This window comes from Lithobates pipiens, unplaced genomic scaffold, assembly GCF_037356315.1.
Source record: "Lithobates pipiens isolate NorthernLeopardFrog02 unplaced genomic scaffold, aLitPip1_a1.2 Scaffold_185, whole genome shotgun sequence".
NCBI classification, from domain to species: Eukaryota; Metazoa; Chordata; class Amphibia; order Anura; family Ranidae; genus Lithobates; species Lithobates pipiens.
The window spans coordinates 291,471-306,835 of record NW_027507761.1 but is presented as its reverse complement, the minus strand read 5'-3'; the positions used below and the strand labels follow the sequence as shown (position 1 = coordinate 306,835).

General features: G+C 43.3%; 2 protein-coding genes across 4 annotated transcripts in view; one reads left to right on the top strand and one right to left on the bottom strand.

Annotated features, from left to right (window-relative positions):
• The window catches only part of LOC143995708 (uncharacterized), an 83,170-nt gene extending 76,345 nt beyond the window's left edge, over positions 1 to 6,825 (top strand). The window contains exon 4 of one of the 3 annotated variants that reach the window (XR_013277467.1): positions 5,490 to 6,825. Coding sequence is in view for 1 of the 3 variants with exons in the window: in XM_077490455.1 (XP_077346581.1) it covers positions 3,780 to 3,795 (16 nt within the window). In the remaining 2 variants the exon portion in view is untranslated. Of the gene's footprint in view, positions 1 to 3,779; positions 4,003 to 4,431; positions 4,531 to 5,489 lie in introns of those variants that run through there. The other 2 variants (XR_013277469.1, XM_077490455.1) reach the window with 2 other exon arrangements.
• LOC143995707 (uncharacterized) overlaps positions 1 to 15,365 on the bottom strand; it is a gene marked incomplete at its 5' end in the record, with an annotated part of 102,237 nt that overhangs the window by 62,756 nt on the left and 24,116 nt on the right. Inside the window, 1 exon segment of the mRNA XM_077490454.1 lies at positions 12,620 to 12,724. Within this exon segment, the coding sequence (XP_077346580.1) occupies positions 12,620 to 12,724 (105 nt within the window).

The window sequence follows — 15,365 nt, the reverse complement described above, 5'->3', positions numbered from 1 at the left end:
AAACCCTGCGTCTCTTCCTCCAGTTGCGTCTCTTCCTCCAGTTTGTAATGAGGAAGAAAATGGGAGGATAAAAGGTAAGAATAACAAGGATAATGCTCCCCAATGGAGGGACTTTTTGTCCGAAATTTGCTGCTACTTGTTCCACACAAGGCCTCATATCTTATGACGTACCAATGTGGCTCATTTTATGTGGGAAAGACGTGCCAATGTGGCTCATTTTATGTGGGGAAGACGTGCCAATGTGGCTCATTTTATGTGGGGAAGACGTGCCAATGTGGCTCATTTTATGTGGGGAAGACGTGCCAATGTGGCTCATTTTATGTGGGAAAGACGTGCCAATGTGGCTCATTTTATGTGGGGAAGATGTGCCAGTGTGGCTCATTTTATGTGGGGAAGACGTGCCAATGTGGCTCATTTTATGTGGGAAAGACGTGCCAATGTGGCTCATTTTATGTGGGAAAGACGTGCCAATGTGGCTCATTTTATGTGGGAAAGACGTGCCAATGTGGCTCATTTTATGTGGGAAAGACGTGCCAATGTGGCTCATTTTATGTGGGAAAGACGTGCCAATGTGGCTCATTTTATGTGGGGAAGACGTGCCAATGTGGCTCATTTTATGTGGGAAAGACGTGCCAATGTGGCTCATTTTATGTGGGAAAGACGTGCCAATGTGGCTCATTTTATGTGGGAAAGACGTGCCAATGTGGCTCATTTTATGTGGGAAAGACGTGCCAATGTGGCTCATTTTATGTGGGGAAGATGTGCCAGTGTGGCTCGTTTTATGTGGGGAAGACGTGCCAATGTGGCTCATTTTATGTGGGAAAGACGTGCCAATGTGGCTCATTTTATGTGGGAAAGACGTGCCAATGTGGCTCATTTTATGTGGGAAAGACGTGCCAATGTGGCTCATTTTATGTGGGAAAGACGTGCCAATGTGGCTCATTTTATGTGGGGAAGACGTGCCAATGTGGCTCATTTTATGTGGGGAAGATGTGCCAGTGTGGCTCATTTTATGTGGGGAAGACGGCCAGGCAGTTAAGACAGAGAATCAACGACCACATTTGCTACTCGGGTAACGGCAAGATACTGACCCCAGTGATTCGTCATTTAGATTTATACCACCAGTTTGACACCTCTGTGGTATCCTTCGCTGTCCTCGCCGTCATCCCTAAAAATCCAAGAGGTGGTGAGTGGGACAAATTCATTCTACAAAAGGGAAACCCTTTGGATAGAACTTTTAAATGCAACTCGGCTACCAGGCCTTAAAGGGGTTATAAAAGTTTGTTTTTTATTTTCTACATAGGTTCCTCTAAGCTAGTGCATTGTTGGTTCACTTACCTTTTCCTTTGATTTCCCTTCTAAATGTTTTTTTTCTTTGTCTGAATATCTCACTTCCTGTTTCTCCTCAGTAAACTTCTCACCATCATCCGAGCGGTGGTTAGTCAGCCAGAACAGCTTACTGAACAGCTTATTGAGGAGGAACAGGAAGTGAGAAATTCAGACAAAGAAAACAAAGAAAAAAAACATTTATAAGGGAAATTGAAGGAAAAGGTAAGTGAACCAACAATGCACTAGCTTATAGGAACCTATTTAGAAAATAAAAAACGAACCTTTACAACCCCTTTAATGTAACTCAATCGTACAGGCCGTTTCTGTAGATTTTTGTTATCTACTTAGAAAATGATCATTCTTTTTCCTTCTCCCTTCGTCTTTGTGTATAATGTCCTCCACAGGGTTCTTTAATCAATTCTTTACACAATACATTGACTCATTAAATGGATGGTATACATGTTAAACCTCCTTAACATGGTATTTGTATTCCAATTTTATTGTTATACTATTTTACATTATATACATCTGTTTGTTTATGATTCGCAGAAAAAGAAGGTGCCCCCCTCCTTTTTTTTTTTTTTTTTTTTGCGAATGTATTATAGATTTTTTAATACTCATGAAAGTAAAGAGAAGTTTTCTTGTTTCCCCCTTTTCTTTGGTTTTATGTTGTTTTAAAATATGGTTTTTATGTTTGCTCTTTGAGTGCCGCCACTGAGATCTGCCCATGATTGTGACTGGCGATGCACGCTGGGTGCACGTCCCCTCCTTTTTGGCATCCGTTTGGCGATGAGGCATTTAGTGGTGGGATGTGGCCGTGTAGCGCCGCACATCCGTCGTCTCCCTTGACCGGATGTGCGGGAATTGACGGGGCCCGGGGGTCACCTGGTATGGTCCCTCAGTCCCCACCTCTGCTGCTGATGTAATGCAGACTCGGGCGGCGTCCTCGACGCCGTCCACTGGGGCAGCGTCCTCAACGTCGTCCACTGACGCATGCGCAGGCAGCCTACGGCCAGGCCGTGGTAACGTGATTCCTTTAGAGAGACGCGCCCACGGCCGGAATTTGCTATACAAGCGCCTGACGTCATTTCCTACACGCCGTAGGTACAGACGCTGGGGAGAATAGAAACGAACCTGCTTGTGATATTCACTTCTACAATGCAATGACAGGTAAATAAGTTATCCTTTGTGTACTTTTTCAGCTTTAGCTGACTATTCAATCAGTACACCGTTGTTGGTTGTATCTGTTGAACTTAAGGCCACTATTTATATATATATATATATTTTTATATTATAGATTGCAACATTTGTGGTACTCTGATCACATATATACCTGACTAACGGACAACTTTAAAATATTTGTGATATCTCATCTTGTATGAGGAGCCGAACTATCGTTTATATTGATCATTTGGTTTCTTATTATCAATATCCCTGCAGCACTTCTGCTTACTTACCAGTAAAGCTGAAGAATAAATAACTCTGTTTACATTTTTTAAATCCTTCGGTAAGGTTCTTTGTTAGAATAATTATAGTGGATCATTCCTTCTAGATTTTACATGGCATGATATATACTGCACTTGATCCATTTCTTGAAAAGGTTTCTCTTTTTGAGCTACTTTATATTACTTGACAAGCTTGATAGGCAAAACATGCTTCATTTAATGTATCAGTGTTGTTTGCACTGAACTTCCATGTGTACCTATTTGCAGATTCCCATCCTCCGCTTTGCTACTCACCCTTTGGCCGCCATCTTTGGGGTTGTGTCCTTCGTGTTTGTTAGCCTTCTTTCTTGTATAGGTCCTGGTGATATGGCACTCTCTGGGAATTAACATGGGACATACTTGTCGGACTCTTAAAGCGGGACTCCGCGTTTTTTTTTTTTTTTTTTAAAAGCCAGCAGCTACAAATACTGCAGCTGCTGACTTTTAAAACAATGACACTTACCCGCCCAGTGCGCCCGCGATGTCGGCACCCGAAGCCGATCTCTCGATCGTCTCTCGGGTGCTGCCGCCGCCATCTTGGGTATGGGAATCAGGAAGTGGAGCCTTTTCGGCTTCATTTCCCGGTTCCTTACTGCGCATGCGCGAGTCGCTCTGCGCAATAAGGATGGTCCCCGCTGTCTCTGGGATCCGTGTGTTTCCCAGCAGGCAGCGGGGGACCTTCAGAAAGGGGCGTGGATTCTGCGGAAAGGGGTGTGGCTTCTGCAGAATCTACGCCGGAAGTGGGTGCAGATACCTGTACTGTACAGGTACCTGCACCCCCCTCCCCCCTGAAAGGTACCAATTGTGGCGCCGGAGGGGGGGAGGGTTCCAATGAGCGGAAGGTCCACTTTAGGGTGGAGCTCCACTTTAAGTCTGTTTTATCGTTTTGTTTTTTCTCTTTATTTAATGATGAGTATGTATTAAATTGTTTGTTTTTTGCTCTTTTCTGATGTATATTCCTTTTAGTATGAACTGCTCCTGAAGAAGCGCGGAACATGTCGAGCTTTTTTGTCAACTAAAGTCTGGACCCATATGCCTCATATTATCCTTGTGGAATTTTGAACAAGCCTGGGCTATTGGATATCAAACTATTGGCTTTGCATCTCAGATTTTTTGTACTATACGTTAGATAATAAGCCTCATTGGATAATAACATTGATCAGACAGTTTGGGTCACAGTGATATTTTTTTTTTTTCAATCTTTTTGTATGTAAACATTTGTTGTATTACACTTATGTGAAAGTGTCACAATATTTATATCTGTAATAAAACTTTTTTATAGATAAAGTACTTATGTGCCTTATAAAGTCCATTTAATATTAGTTTTCCTCTTTCACTATTCATATCGGGACGATGGCACATTAATCTAGGCGTGTTCTCAGTGTCGCCCTGCGATACACGCGTTTCATACACATTTTTCAATTTCTATCGCCATACGAGGTTTGTTTGGAGGTAAACCAAAAACAGGGCTGTACTTTGCTCAGCAGCCGTCGCCTACATTCTCATCTGATGGGGTGGGTGCAATCACTGTAACATGAACTTCAAAAGGTCCACCACGGGGTTCACAAGTCCCTCCTGGACCCGGACACAATAACCGGTTTACATTCTTTCCAACCAGGTGACTGGGTCATTGTAAAGAAGCTTGAGGGACGAGACAACTGGATCCACACCAACCACTGCAAGAAGCTGCTCAACTACACCAAAGGGTGAGGAGTATCTTTGTTTATTTATATTTTTAGCTTAGTGTATTCTCCAACTAGATAAAGAAGTGAACAGGACCAATTGCTGGGTCCACTCTGAGCTTTAGTACCCCAGCAATGACAGCGGTACATGCGATATGTGATGTTCATATTGGTATGAGGAGTTTTGACAAACTAGTAAAAACTACAGACACTTGTCAATAGAACTTAAATATACATTTCTAGCGGGTAAAATGAGTTATAGTTTTAACAATAGCTCTGGGTCTTCACCAGTTTAGGTATCGGGACAACTAGGTAGCCCACAAGGGTGTTTAAACTTTAGTTTGGTACTTATGCGGGTCTACCGCTTATAAGGCAATTCCCCCAATGCTAGAGGTTTGTGCGTCCCGGTGAAACGCGTCCCGGTGAAACGCGTCCCGGCATCTTATGTTGCGGCCGATCGCGAGGATCTGATGGCGTGAGAGAAGGTAAGAATGGCAGCTAGAAGAGAATTGTTCACCGACCCTGACCAGGTCTGGGCATGGCTTCCTGCTTGTACAGGGCGGGGGCTTGAGCTTATGAAACAATTGAACATTGTGGATGGGATGTTCAATGAAACTGTTGAAGCTGAAAGGAAGATCCCACAGGAACAACGTCAGATCAAGACCCTTCTATTAAAAGATGGCCCATAATTATCTGTTGGGATCCAAGGGGGGTTTCTGTGAAGTCATAGTTAAAGATTGCTATACCTGGATCGGGGATACTAGTGACAAAGTTCAGGCCCATATGGATAGGAAGGATCCCTGCGAGGCAAAGCCAGAGCTATAGCTAGTGAAGGTTGGAATCCTTTTAAGGGTCTGGGAATCTTTGGGGATTTTTTTTTTTTTTTCAGCGGATCATAGTTGAAGGAAGTAGGGGTATATATACTCATGTTGTTTTTGTTTCTATTCCTTCTATATGCCGTGTGCTACTGTTGCCTGATTGGATGAGTGAACAGAGCCCAAATAGATGACCACATCTTCCTCGATGACATGAGACGCCCCGAAGCCCAACCCACATACAAGACACAGAGGATTTCAGACTGACTGGCCTTCATGTCCTCCTCTAATGCCGTATACACACGACCGGACTTTTCAACATCAAAGGTCCGACGGAACAATTCCGGCAGACCATTCGATCGTGTGTGGGGGCTGCAGCGGACTTTTGATTTGCAAAAGTCTGACAGACTTTGGAAATGGAACATGTTTCAAATTTTTCCGCCAGAACTCCGCCGGACCCAGTTCCTACTGAGAAATCCGCTCGTGTGTGTGCTGGTCCGACGGACAAAAACCGACGCGAGGGCAGCTATTGGCTACTGGCTATGAACTTCCTTATTCTAGTCCGGTCGTACGTCATCACGTTCTAATCCGTCGGACTTTGGTGTGATTGTGTGTGGCCAAGTCCGTTCATTCGGAAAGTCCGTCAGAACTCCGTCGAAAGTCTGTCGGACCTAGTCCCTCGAAAAGTCCGGTCGTGTGTACGCGGCATAAGTCATCCCTCCTGAAGAACAGTCTACAAGTCAAGCTGTGTTTTCCTTTTTATGGACTCATATGGATGGATTCATTTCCAGGTGTAAGAAGAAGATTAAGATTCATCGAGGGACACATGGGAGCATATGACAAAGAGGAGGGACTGTTGTGGAAATTTTATTAGGATGTATTGTCACGGTGTATCCCAGTGTTGGTTCTCCTGCAGCCCACTCTAGAGAGCAGACTGGGGGCAAACTGATGTCAGTTGAGACCCGTTTTGGAAGTGAAAAGCTTCCTGTAAGATGTAGAGAAGTATTTGCAGAGTGTGGATATGTCCGCCAGCGAAGGGCCCCTGTGCAATGCACAAACGATCGTCTGAGGGGTATGTGTTCACTCTGCGAAGACATTATTGGTTATGGGGGGATGTACGCTCGTGTGTCTGATCAGTACATGGGTGTCAGGGCTGGGCTCAGCCCTTCCTTCTCATAGCTGGCCACTCAGCTGTCGGCTAATTGCCAGCTCCTATCTCTCCACAGTGACTCACCTTTTGACGATATCCTGCTTGTCAGTCCTGCCTACTTAGGCCATCCAGTCCAGATGATCTCTGCCTTTGCCTTGGTCACATCTCTAGAGACTCTCTCCTGTATTCCTGTTAAAGACTTGCTTGGCTGACATTCCTTCTGGCTCCAGATCCTGCTTGCTTTTCTACTACGCTCATCTCTGGCTCCCTGATGTTTTGGCTTGTCTGTCTATCCGTTCTGGATCTGAACTCTGGCTATGTTTTGACTGTTTTTATTATTAATAAACAAGTGTGATTTAATTGTACTTCTGTCTCAGTCTGATTCATGGTTTCTGACAGTAGGCGAAGGCCATGAATTCAGAAGATACAGTCAATCCACTTGTTGGCAATATTTTTTCCAGATTGGATAAACAAGATCACCACATGGATCAGTTTTCCATGACGTTACAAACGCTCCTGAATCGCACGGCTCACCTGGAATCCCCCGCGGTGGCGGCTCCGGTACAACCTGAGTCGCAGGCCATCCCTGCTGCTGCTCCAGTCTCTGTGCAGGCACCCGCCTCGAGTATTACCTCTATAAGAGGTATGTCTGGTTCCGCTCCGCTTCCCCAGCGATTTTGGGGGTGATCCAGTTCAATGCAGAGGGTTTCTCAACCAGGTTGAGATATACTTTGAGATGCTGCCCCAGGCGTTTCCCACGCACAGAAGCAAAGTAGATTTCATGATATCTTTGCTTTCTGAGGGATCCTTGGCCTGGGAAAACCCTCTATGGGAGATGCAAAAACCTGTTGTCTTGAGCTACTCTGAGTTTGTGGCTTCTTTTAAAAGGGTATTTGACGTTCCGCACGCTCCGCTTCTGCTGCCAAGAGCCTCATGTCCATCAAACAGAGTACGAGAACTGTTGCCGATTACACCATTGAATTCTGTACTCTGGCAGCAGAGGTTGCTTGGAACAATGAGGCCCTCGTGGCTGCTTTTTCTCATGGTCTCTCGGATTCCATCAAAGATGAGATAGCAGCCCGAGATATACCCACTGAGTTGGAGTTGATGACGTTTGCCATCCTCATTGACTCCAGACTCAGAGAAAGACTTCCTTTTAACCACTTGAGACCCGCGCTATAGCCGAATGAGGGCTACAGCGCGGACCTCCTTTACCGGGACGATATCTACTGACGTTGTCCCGTGCACGAGCGGCCTGCGCGCCCCCTGAGGGGTGCGCGCGGCACGCTCTGTGATCGGCGAGTCTATGAGACTCGCCTGATCACCGATCCGAGCAAGGGGTCGATCCCAACCCCTTATCACATGATCAGCTGTCAGCCAATGACAGCTGATCATATGATACAACGGAGCCGGTAATCAGCTATTATTCCTCCTCGCACTGACAGCGTGAGGAGAAAAAAAGAGCCGATCACCGGCGGCCGTGATCGGGACATCATTCCCGATCACGGCCAGCCCTGCCAGTGCCCACCTGCCCCTTGCCTGTGCCCACCTGCCCCCTGCCTTTGCCACCTCAATAAAAAATAAGTGCCCCCCGTCAGTGCCACTCAGCAGTGCCCATAGTGCCACCCAGCAGTGCCCACAGTGCCACCCAGCAGTGCCCACAATCTGCCTCAACAAAAGTGCTGCACCCCAGTGCCCCATATCCGTGCCCATCAGTGTCATCTACCAGTGCCCATCAGTGCCGCCCATCAGTGCTCAGCAGTGCCACCTATCAGTGCCCATCAGTGCCGCCTATCAGTGCCACTCAGCAGTGCCCACGGTGCCACCCAGCAGTGCCCACAGTGCCACCCAGTAGTGCCCACAATCTGCCTCAACAAAAGTGCTGCACCCCAGTGCCACATATCCGTGCCCATCAGTGTCATCTACCAGTGCCCATCAGTGCCGCCCATCAGTACCCAGCAGTGCTACCTATCAGAGCCACCTATCAGTGCCCATCAGTCCCATCTATCAGTGGTACCTATCAGTGCCCCTTAGTGCCACCCATCCGTGCCACCTTATCTGTGCCCATCTTTGCCCATCAGTGCCGCCTTATCTGTGCCCATCGGTACCGCCTTATCTGTGCCCATCGGTACCGCCTTATCTGTGCCTATTAGTGCCGCCTTAACTATGCCTATCAGTGCCCACCAATGCAGCCTATCAGTGCCGCCTCATCAGTGCACTTCAATGAAGGAGAAAAATGACCTGTTTGCAAAATTTTATAACAAACTATGAAACATGATTTTTTTTTTTGCATCTTTTTTTGTTTGTTTAGCAAAAAATAAAACTCCGAGCTGTAATTAAATACCACCAAAAGAAATCTCTATTTGTGGGGAAAAAATGATAAAAATGTCATTTGGGTACAGTGTTGTATGACCGCGCAATTGTCATTCAAAGTGCATCAGCGCTGAAAGCTGAAAATTGGTCTGGGACTGAGGGGGGTTTAAGTGCCCAGTAAGCAAGTGGTTAAGGAGCCCTTGCGGAAGCCTCCTGTATGTAGCGGATGACATTTGGGATCAAATGTCACACGCCTGTAAATTTAGTTTTTTTTTCCCTCAGAACAGTAATGGGGTTCTGAGGGTTAATTGTGTAGGTTGGGCCCTAACACCAGTCTGGCCAGGTTGTGTTTGGAAGTTCTGCCTGGTCATGTGGGCGGTGAGGTGCACATGGCAGGCTAGAACCAACTTTCAGCAGTCCTACAGTGGCCCCGACCCGTGGGTTTACGTTCTCTGCAGCGTTTCCTAACTACTATTGGAAGTTTGTTCGTAATTTATCATCTTTGGTCTGGTGATCTTGTTCATCCAATCTGGAAAAAATATTACCAACAAGTGGATTGACTGTATCTTCTGAATTCATGGCCTTCGACTACTGTCAGAAACCATGAATCAGACTGAGACAGAAGTACAAGCCTCTGACTGATATGACCAGAAAGGACGGTAATCCACAGAGTTGGTCTCCGGAGTCCATTAAGGCCTTTGAGAGTCTCAGGGCTGCCTTTGTTTCTGCGCCTGTGTTTGGCACATCCTGATCCTACGTTACCTTTTATCCTAGAAGTTGATGCTTCTGAGACTGGAGTTGGCGCCTTTCTGTCTCAGCGTCCTAACTCTGAGAGCGCTATGCATCCGTGTGGCTACTTTTCCAAGAAATTGAGCCACCAAAGAGATTGGCGACAGAACTGTTCGTGATCATTTTAGCCCTGAAAAAATTGAGACATCTCCTTGAAGGTACCACTGTGCCCGTTCTTATTCTTACTGACCATAAGAATCTCACATTCTTGTCTGAGGCTAAGCGACTCTCTCCTAGAAGGGCGTGATGGGCTATTTTCTTGTCTAGTTTCAATTACATTGTCTCATTCTTACCCGGTACTAAGAATGTAAGGGCTGATGCCTTGTCACCACAATTTTCCTCCACTTCCAAGTCGGAGTCGGTTCCGGTTCCTATGATTCCTCCTGATCGTATCTTGGCTACGGTTCGCACCAGTCTCACTTCTCCTTTTGGGTGACAAAATTCTTGCTGCTCAGGTCCATGCTCCTCCTGATAAACATCGTGACCGCTGCTTTGTCCCAGAGAGTCTCCGTACTGCAGTGCTCCAGACTTACCATTCTCCCAAGGCAGCTGGCCACCCTGGGAAGAATCAACTCATTTGGGCCATTTCCCAACAATTCTGGTGGCCTAGTCTACAGGCTGATGTTACTGCCTTCGTCGCTGCCTGTCCCGTGTGTGCTCAGAGTAAAGCCTCATACACACGGTCGGACTTTGTACAAACTTTTCCGTGGACTTTTGTACAAAGGGCGTGGTCCACAGGTTTGTATTGCATACACACGGTCGGACTTTTTGACAACAAACACGAACGTAGTGACGTCACAACGTACTGACGCCACTTCAAAAAGAGGACGTTCAATGACTCCAGCGCCACCTTTGGTCAACTTCTGTATTGTAGTCTGATCTTTTGCATTGGTTCTGAGCATGCGTGTTTGTACCTTGTACAAAAGTCCGATGCTTTTGCGTACACACGGGCGGACTTTGCTCCATCGGACTTTTGTTGCCAGAAAGTTTGTCCGTTCGCACAGCCAACAAAAGTCCGATGAAAACAGAAAAAGTTTGTCCGATGGAGCGTACACACAGTCGGATGTTGCTCCAAAACAGCTAATTTGCATGTTTGTTGTCAAAAAGTCCGACCGTGTGTACGGGCCTTAAGACTCCACAACACCTTCCAGTGGTCCACCTACAACTCGGGATACAGGAACAAGAGCTGAAGACAATCCAGCAGTGAGGCAAGGCAGACCTCGGGTTTAAAGAAAGCCGCTGGGCACCAGGATCTGTGGGCACCCCAGTGTGCACATGAGTGTGTCAATGCTCATACATGTACACAATCTTGACCTTGCCCATCTAGTGAATCTATGCTCATGAACCTGCACATGAAGATGAACATTTGCACGAGAATTAGAATCTGTTGCACAAGCTCCCTGCCACACTCCAAGAAATCCACAGGAAAACACCTTAATCAGCATGCCCACCAGGGTCACCAGCCATCAGTAAATTGACGGGCAGTTTGTAAAATCGACATCTGTCCATGAATGTCCTATAAGGATATGACGTGTGCATGCCGGCACACCTGTTCGTGTAGTTCATTCATTTTGGCCAGTTTGGTCCCAAAAAAACGAGTTAAGTGGATAGTAAAGCTAGAGATCAGCTCATTACATCTGTTATTTGTTGCCCATCTATTGTTTGATGCCCATTGGTTGTTTGATGCCCATTGGTTGTTTTTGTTGCCCATCTATTGTTTGATGCCCATTGGTTGTTTGTTGCCCATCTATTGTTTGATGCACATTGGTTGTTTGTTGCCCATCTATTGTTTGATGCCCATTGGTTGTTTGTTGCCCATCTATTGTTTGATGCACATTGGTTGTTTGTTGCCCATCTATTGTTTGATGCCCATTGGTTGTTTGTTGCCCATCTATTGTTTGATGCCCATTGGTTGTTTGATGCCCATTGGTTGTTTTTGTTGCCCATCTATTGTTTGATGCCCATTGGTTGTTTGTTGCCCATCTATTGTTTGATGCACATTGGTTGTTTGTTGCCCATCTATTGTTTGATGCCCATTGGTTGTTTGTTGCCCATCTATTGTTTGATGCACATTGGTTGTTTGTTGCCCATCTATTGTTTGATGCCCATTGGTTGTTTGTTGCCCATCTATTGTTTGATGCACATTGGTTGTTTGTTGCCCATCTATTGTTTGATGCACATTGGTTGTTTGTTGCCCATTGGTTGTTTGTTGCCCATCTATTGTTTGTTGCCCATTGGTTGTTTGTTGCCCATCTATTGTTTGATGCACATTGGTTGTTTGTTGCCCATCTATTGTTTGATGCCCATTGGTTGTTTGTTGCCCATCTATTGTTTGATGCCCATTGGTTGTTTGTTGCCCATCTATTGTTTGATGCCCATTGGTTGTTTGTTGCACATCTATTGTTTGATGCCCATTGGTTGTTTGTTGCCCTGACTATATCTCATACAATGCACTTACTAAGGGCCTTTCAATGCAAACAACACGTTTTCTGGCAGTGTTTCTAGTCTTCAATGGATCATTATTTGTGATCTGTAGTGACAGGAATCTCCAAGTGATGTTTTTATACCTCATATGGATTTGTGGCCAGTAGAGGGCGCCAAGCTGAGGGTCTTATGACTGGTGTAAATGTATATGTTGCTTTCTCAGCTATATATGGCAGTTCAGCCCTATGTTGGATGAGGATTCATTTTGTGGGGAATTTACGGATTACGCTTTTCCAGAATTTCGACAATCTTTGATTCATTCTAAAGATATTTAGGTCCCTATATTGAGTTATATTCAATCTATATTTCTTACCAAGCAGAGTTTGTTATGCAGAGTACAGGGCCCGGCTACATTTTACAGGAAGAAGTTTTATTGATATTTTTATTAGGGTGACAATATGATGAACTATGTGGAGGAGCCCTTCAGCCCGTCAGTCCAGGGATATGGAATTATAGAAACTTTATTAGATCAACGTAGAATTATGGAGGAAAGGGCAGAGTTTGAGGTTCAAGTTCTCTCCTCCCTAAAGCAGAAATCTTCAACCTTCACATAGGAGGTGGTTATGTACTTACCTCTGGAGAGATTTCCCGAGGACTCCTACGCTCCGCACATTCCATCGGCCACAAGAGCTGAAGGAGGGCGGAATTTGGAATGGTTCCAATGGATAAAAACGAGGCCTGAGGAGCAGAAAAAAATCAAATGGTAATAGAATTTAATAAGAGTTCATTATCTAATGATCCTATATTATACACAGTGATGAGTTCATTATCTAATGATCCTATATTATACACAGTGCCGAGTTCATTATCTAATGATCTTATATTATACACAGTGCCGAGTTCATTATCTAATGATCCTATATTATACACAGTGCCGAGTTCATTATCTAATGATCCTATATTATACACAGTGATGAGTTCATTATCTAATGATCCTATATTATACACAGTGATGAGTTCATTATCTAATGATCCTATATTATACACAGTGCCGAGTTCATTATCTAATGATCTTATATTATACACAGTGATGAGTTCATTATCTAATGATCCTATATTATACACAGTGCCGAGTTCATTATCTAATGATCTTATATTATACACAGTGATGAGTTCATTATCTAATGATCCTATATTATACACAGTGCCGAGTTCATTATCTAATGATCCTATATTATACACAGTGCCGAGTTCATTATCTAATGATCCTATATTATACACAGTGCCGAGTTCATCATCTAATGATCCTATATTATACACAGTGCCGAGTTCATTATCTAATGATCCTATATTATACACAGTGCCGAGTTCATTATCTAATGATCCTATATTATACACAGTGCCGAGTTCATTATCTAATGATCCTATATTATACACAGTGCCGAGTTCATTATCTAATGATCTTATATTATACACAGTGCCGAGTTCATTATCTAATGATCCTATATTATACACAGTGCCGAGTTCATTATCTAATGATCCTATATTATACACAGTGATGAGTTCATTATCTAATGATCCTATATTATACACAGTGCCGAGTTCATTATCTAATGATCTTATATTATACACAGTGATGAGTTCATTATCTAATGATCCTATATTATACACAGTGCCGAGTTCATTATCTAATGATCTTATATTATACACAGTGATGAGTTCATTATCTAATGATCCTATATTATACACAGTGCCGAGTTCATTATCTAATGATCCTATATTATACACAGTGCCGAGTTCATTATCTAATGATCCTATATTATACACAGTGCCGAGTTCATCATCTAATGATCCTATATTATACACAGTGCCGAGTTCATTATCTAATGATCCTATATTATACACAGTGCCGAGTTCATTATCTAATGATCCTATATTATACACAGTGATGAGTTCATTATCTAATGATCCTATATTATACACAGTGCCGAGTTCATTATCTAATGATCCTATATTATACACAGTGATGAGTTCATTTTCTAATGATCCTATATTATACACAGTGCAGAGTTCATTATCTAATGATCCTATATTATACACAGTGATGAGTTCATTATCTAATGATCCTATATTATACACAGTGCCGAGTTCATTATCTAATGATCTTATATTATACACAGTGATGAGTTCATTATCTAATGATCCTATATTATACACAGTGCCGAGTTCATTATCTAATGATCTTATATTATACACAGTGATGAGTTCATTATCTAATGATCCTATATTATACACAGTGCCGAGTTCATTATCTAATGATCCTATATTATACACAGTGCCGAGTTCATTATCTAATGATCCTATATTATACACAGTGCCGAGTTCATCATCTAATGATCCTATATTATACACAGTGCCGAGTTCATTATCTAATGATCCTATATTATACACAGTGCCGAGTTCATTATCTAATGATCCTATATTATACACAGTGATGAGTTCATTATCTAATGATCCTATATTATACACAGTGCCGAGTTCATTATCTAATGATCCTATATTATACACAGTGATGAGTTCATTTTCTAATGATCCTATATTATACACAGTGCAGAGTTCATTATCTAATGATCCTATATTATACACAGTGCCGAGTTCATTATCTAATGATCCTATATTATACACAGTGCCGAGTTCATTATCTAATGATCCTATATTATACACAGTGCCGAGTTCATTATCTAATGATCCTATATTATACACAGTGCCGAGTTCATCATCTAATGATCCTATATTATACACAGTGCCAAGTTCATTATCTAATGATCCTATATTATACACAGTGCCGAGTTCATTATCTAATGATCCTATATTATACACAGTGCCGAGTTCATTATCTAATGATCCTATATTATACACAGTGCCGAGTTCATTATCTAATGATCCTATATTATACACAGTGCCGAGTTCATTTTCTAATGATCCTATATTATACACAGTGCCGAGTTCATTATCTAATGATCCTATATTATACACAGTGCCGAGTTCATTATCTAATGATCCTATATTATACACAGTGCTGAGTTCATTATCTAATGATCCTATATTATACACAGTGCCGAGTTCATTATCTAATGATCCTATATTATACACAGTGCCGAGTTCATTTTCTAATGATCCTATATTATACACAGTGCCGAGTTCATTATCTAATGATCCTATATTATACACAGTGCCGAGTTCATTATCTAATGATCTTATATTATACACAGTGCCGAGTTCATTATCTAATGATCCTATATTATACACAGTGCCGAGTTCATTATCTAATGATCTTATATTATACACAGTGATGAGTTCATTATCTAATGATCCTATA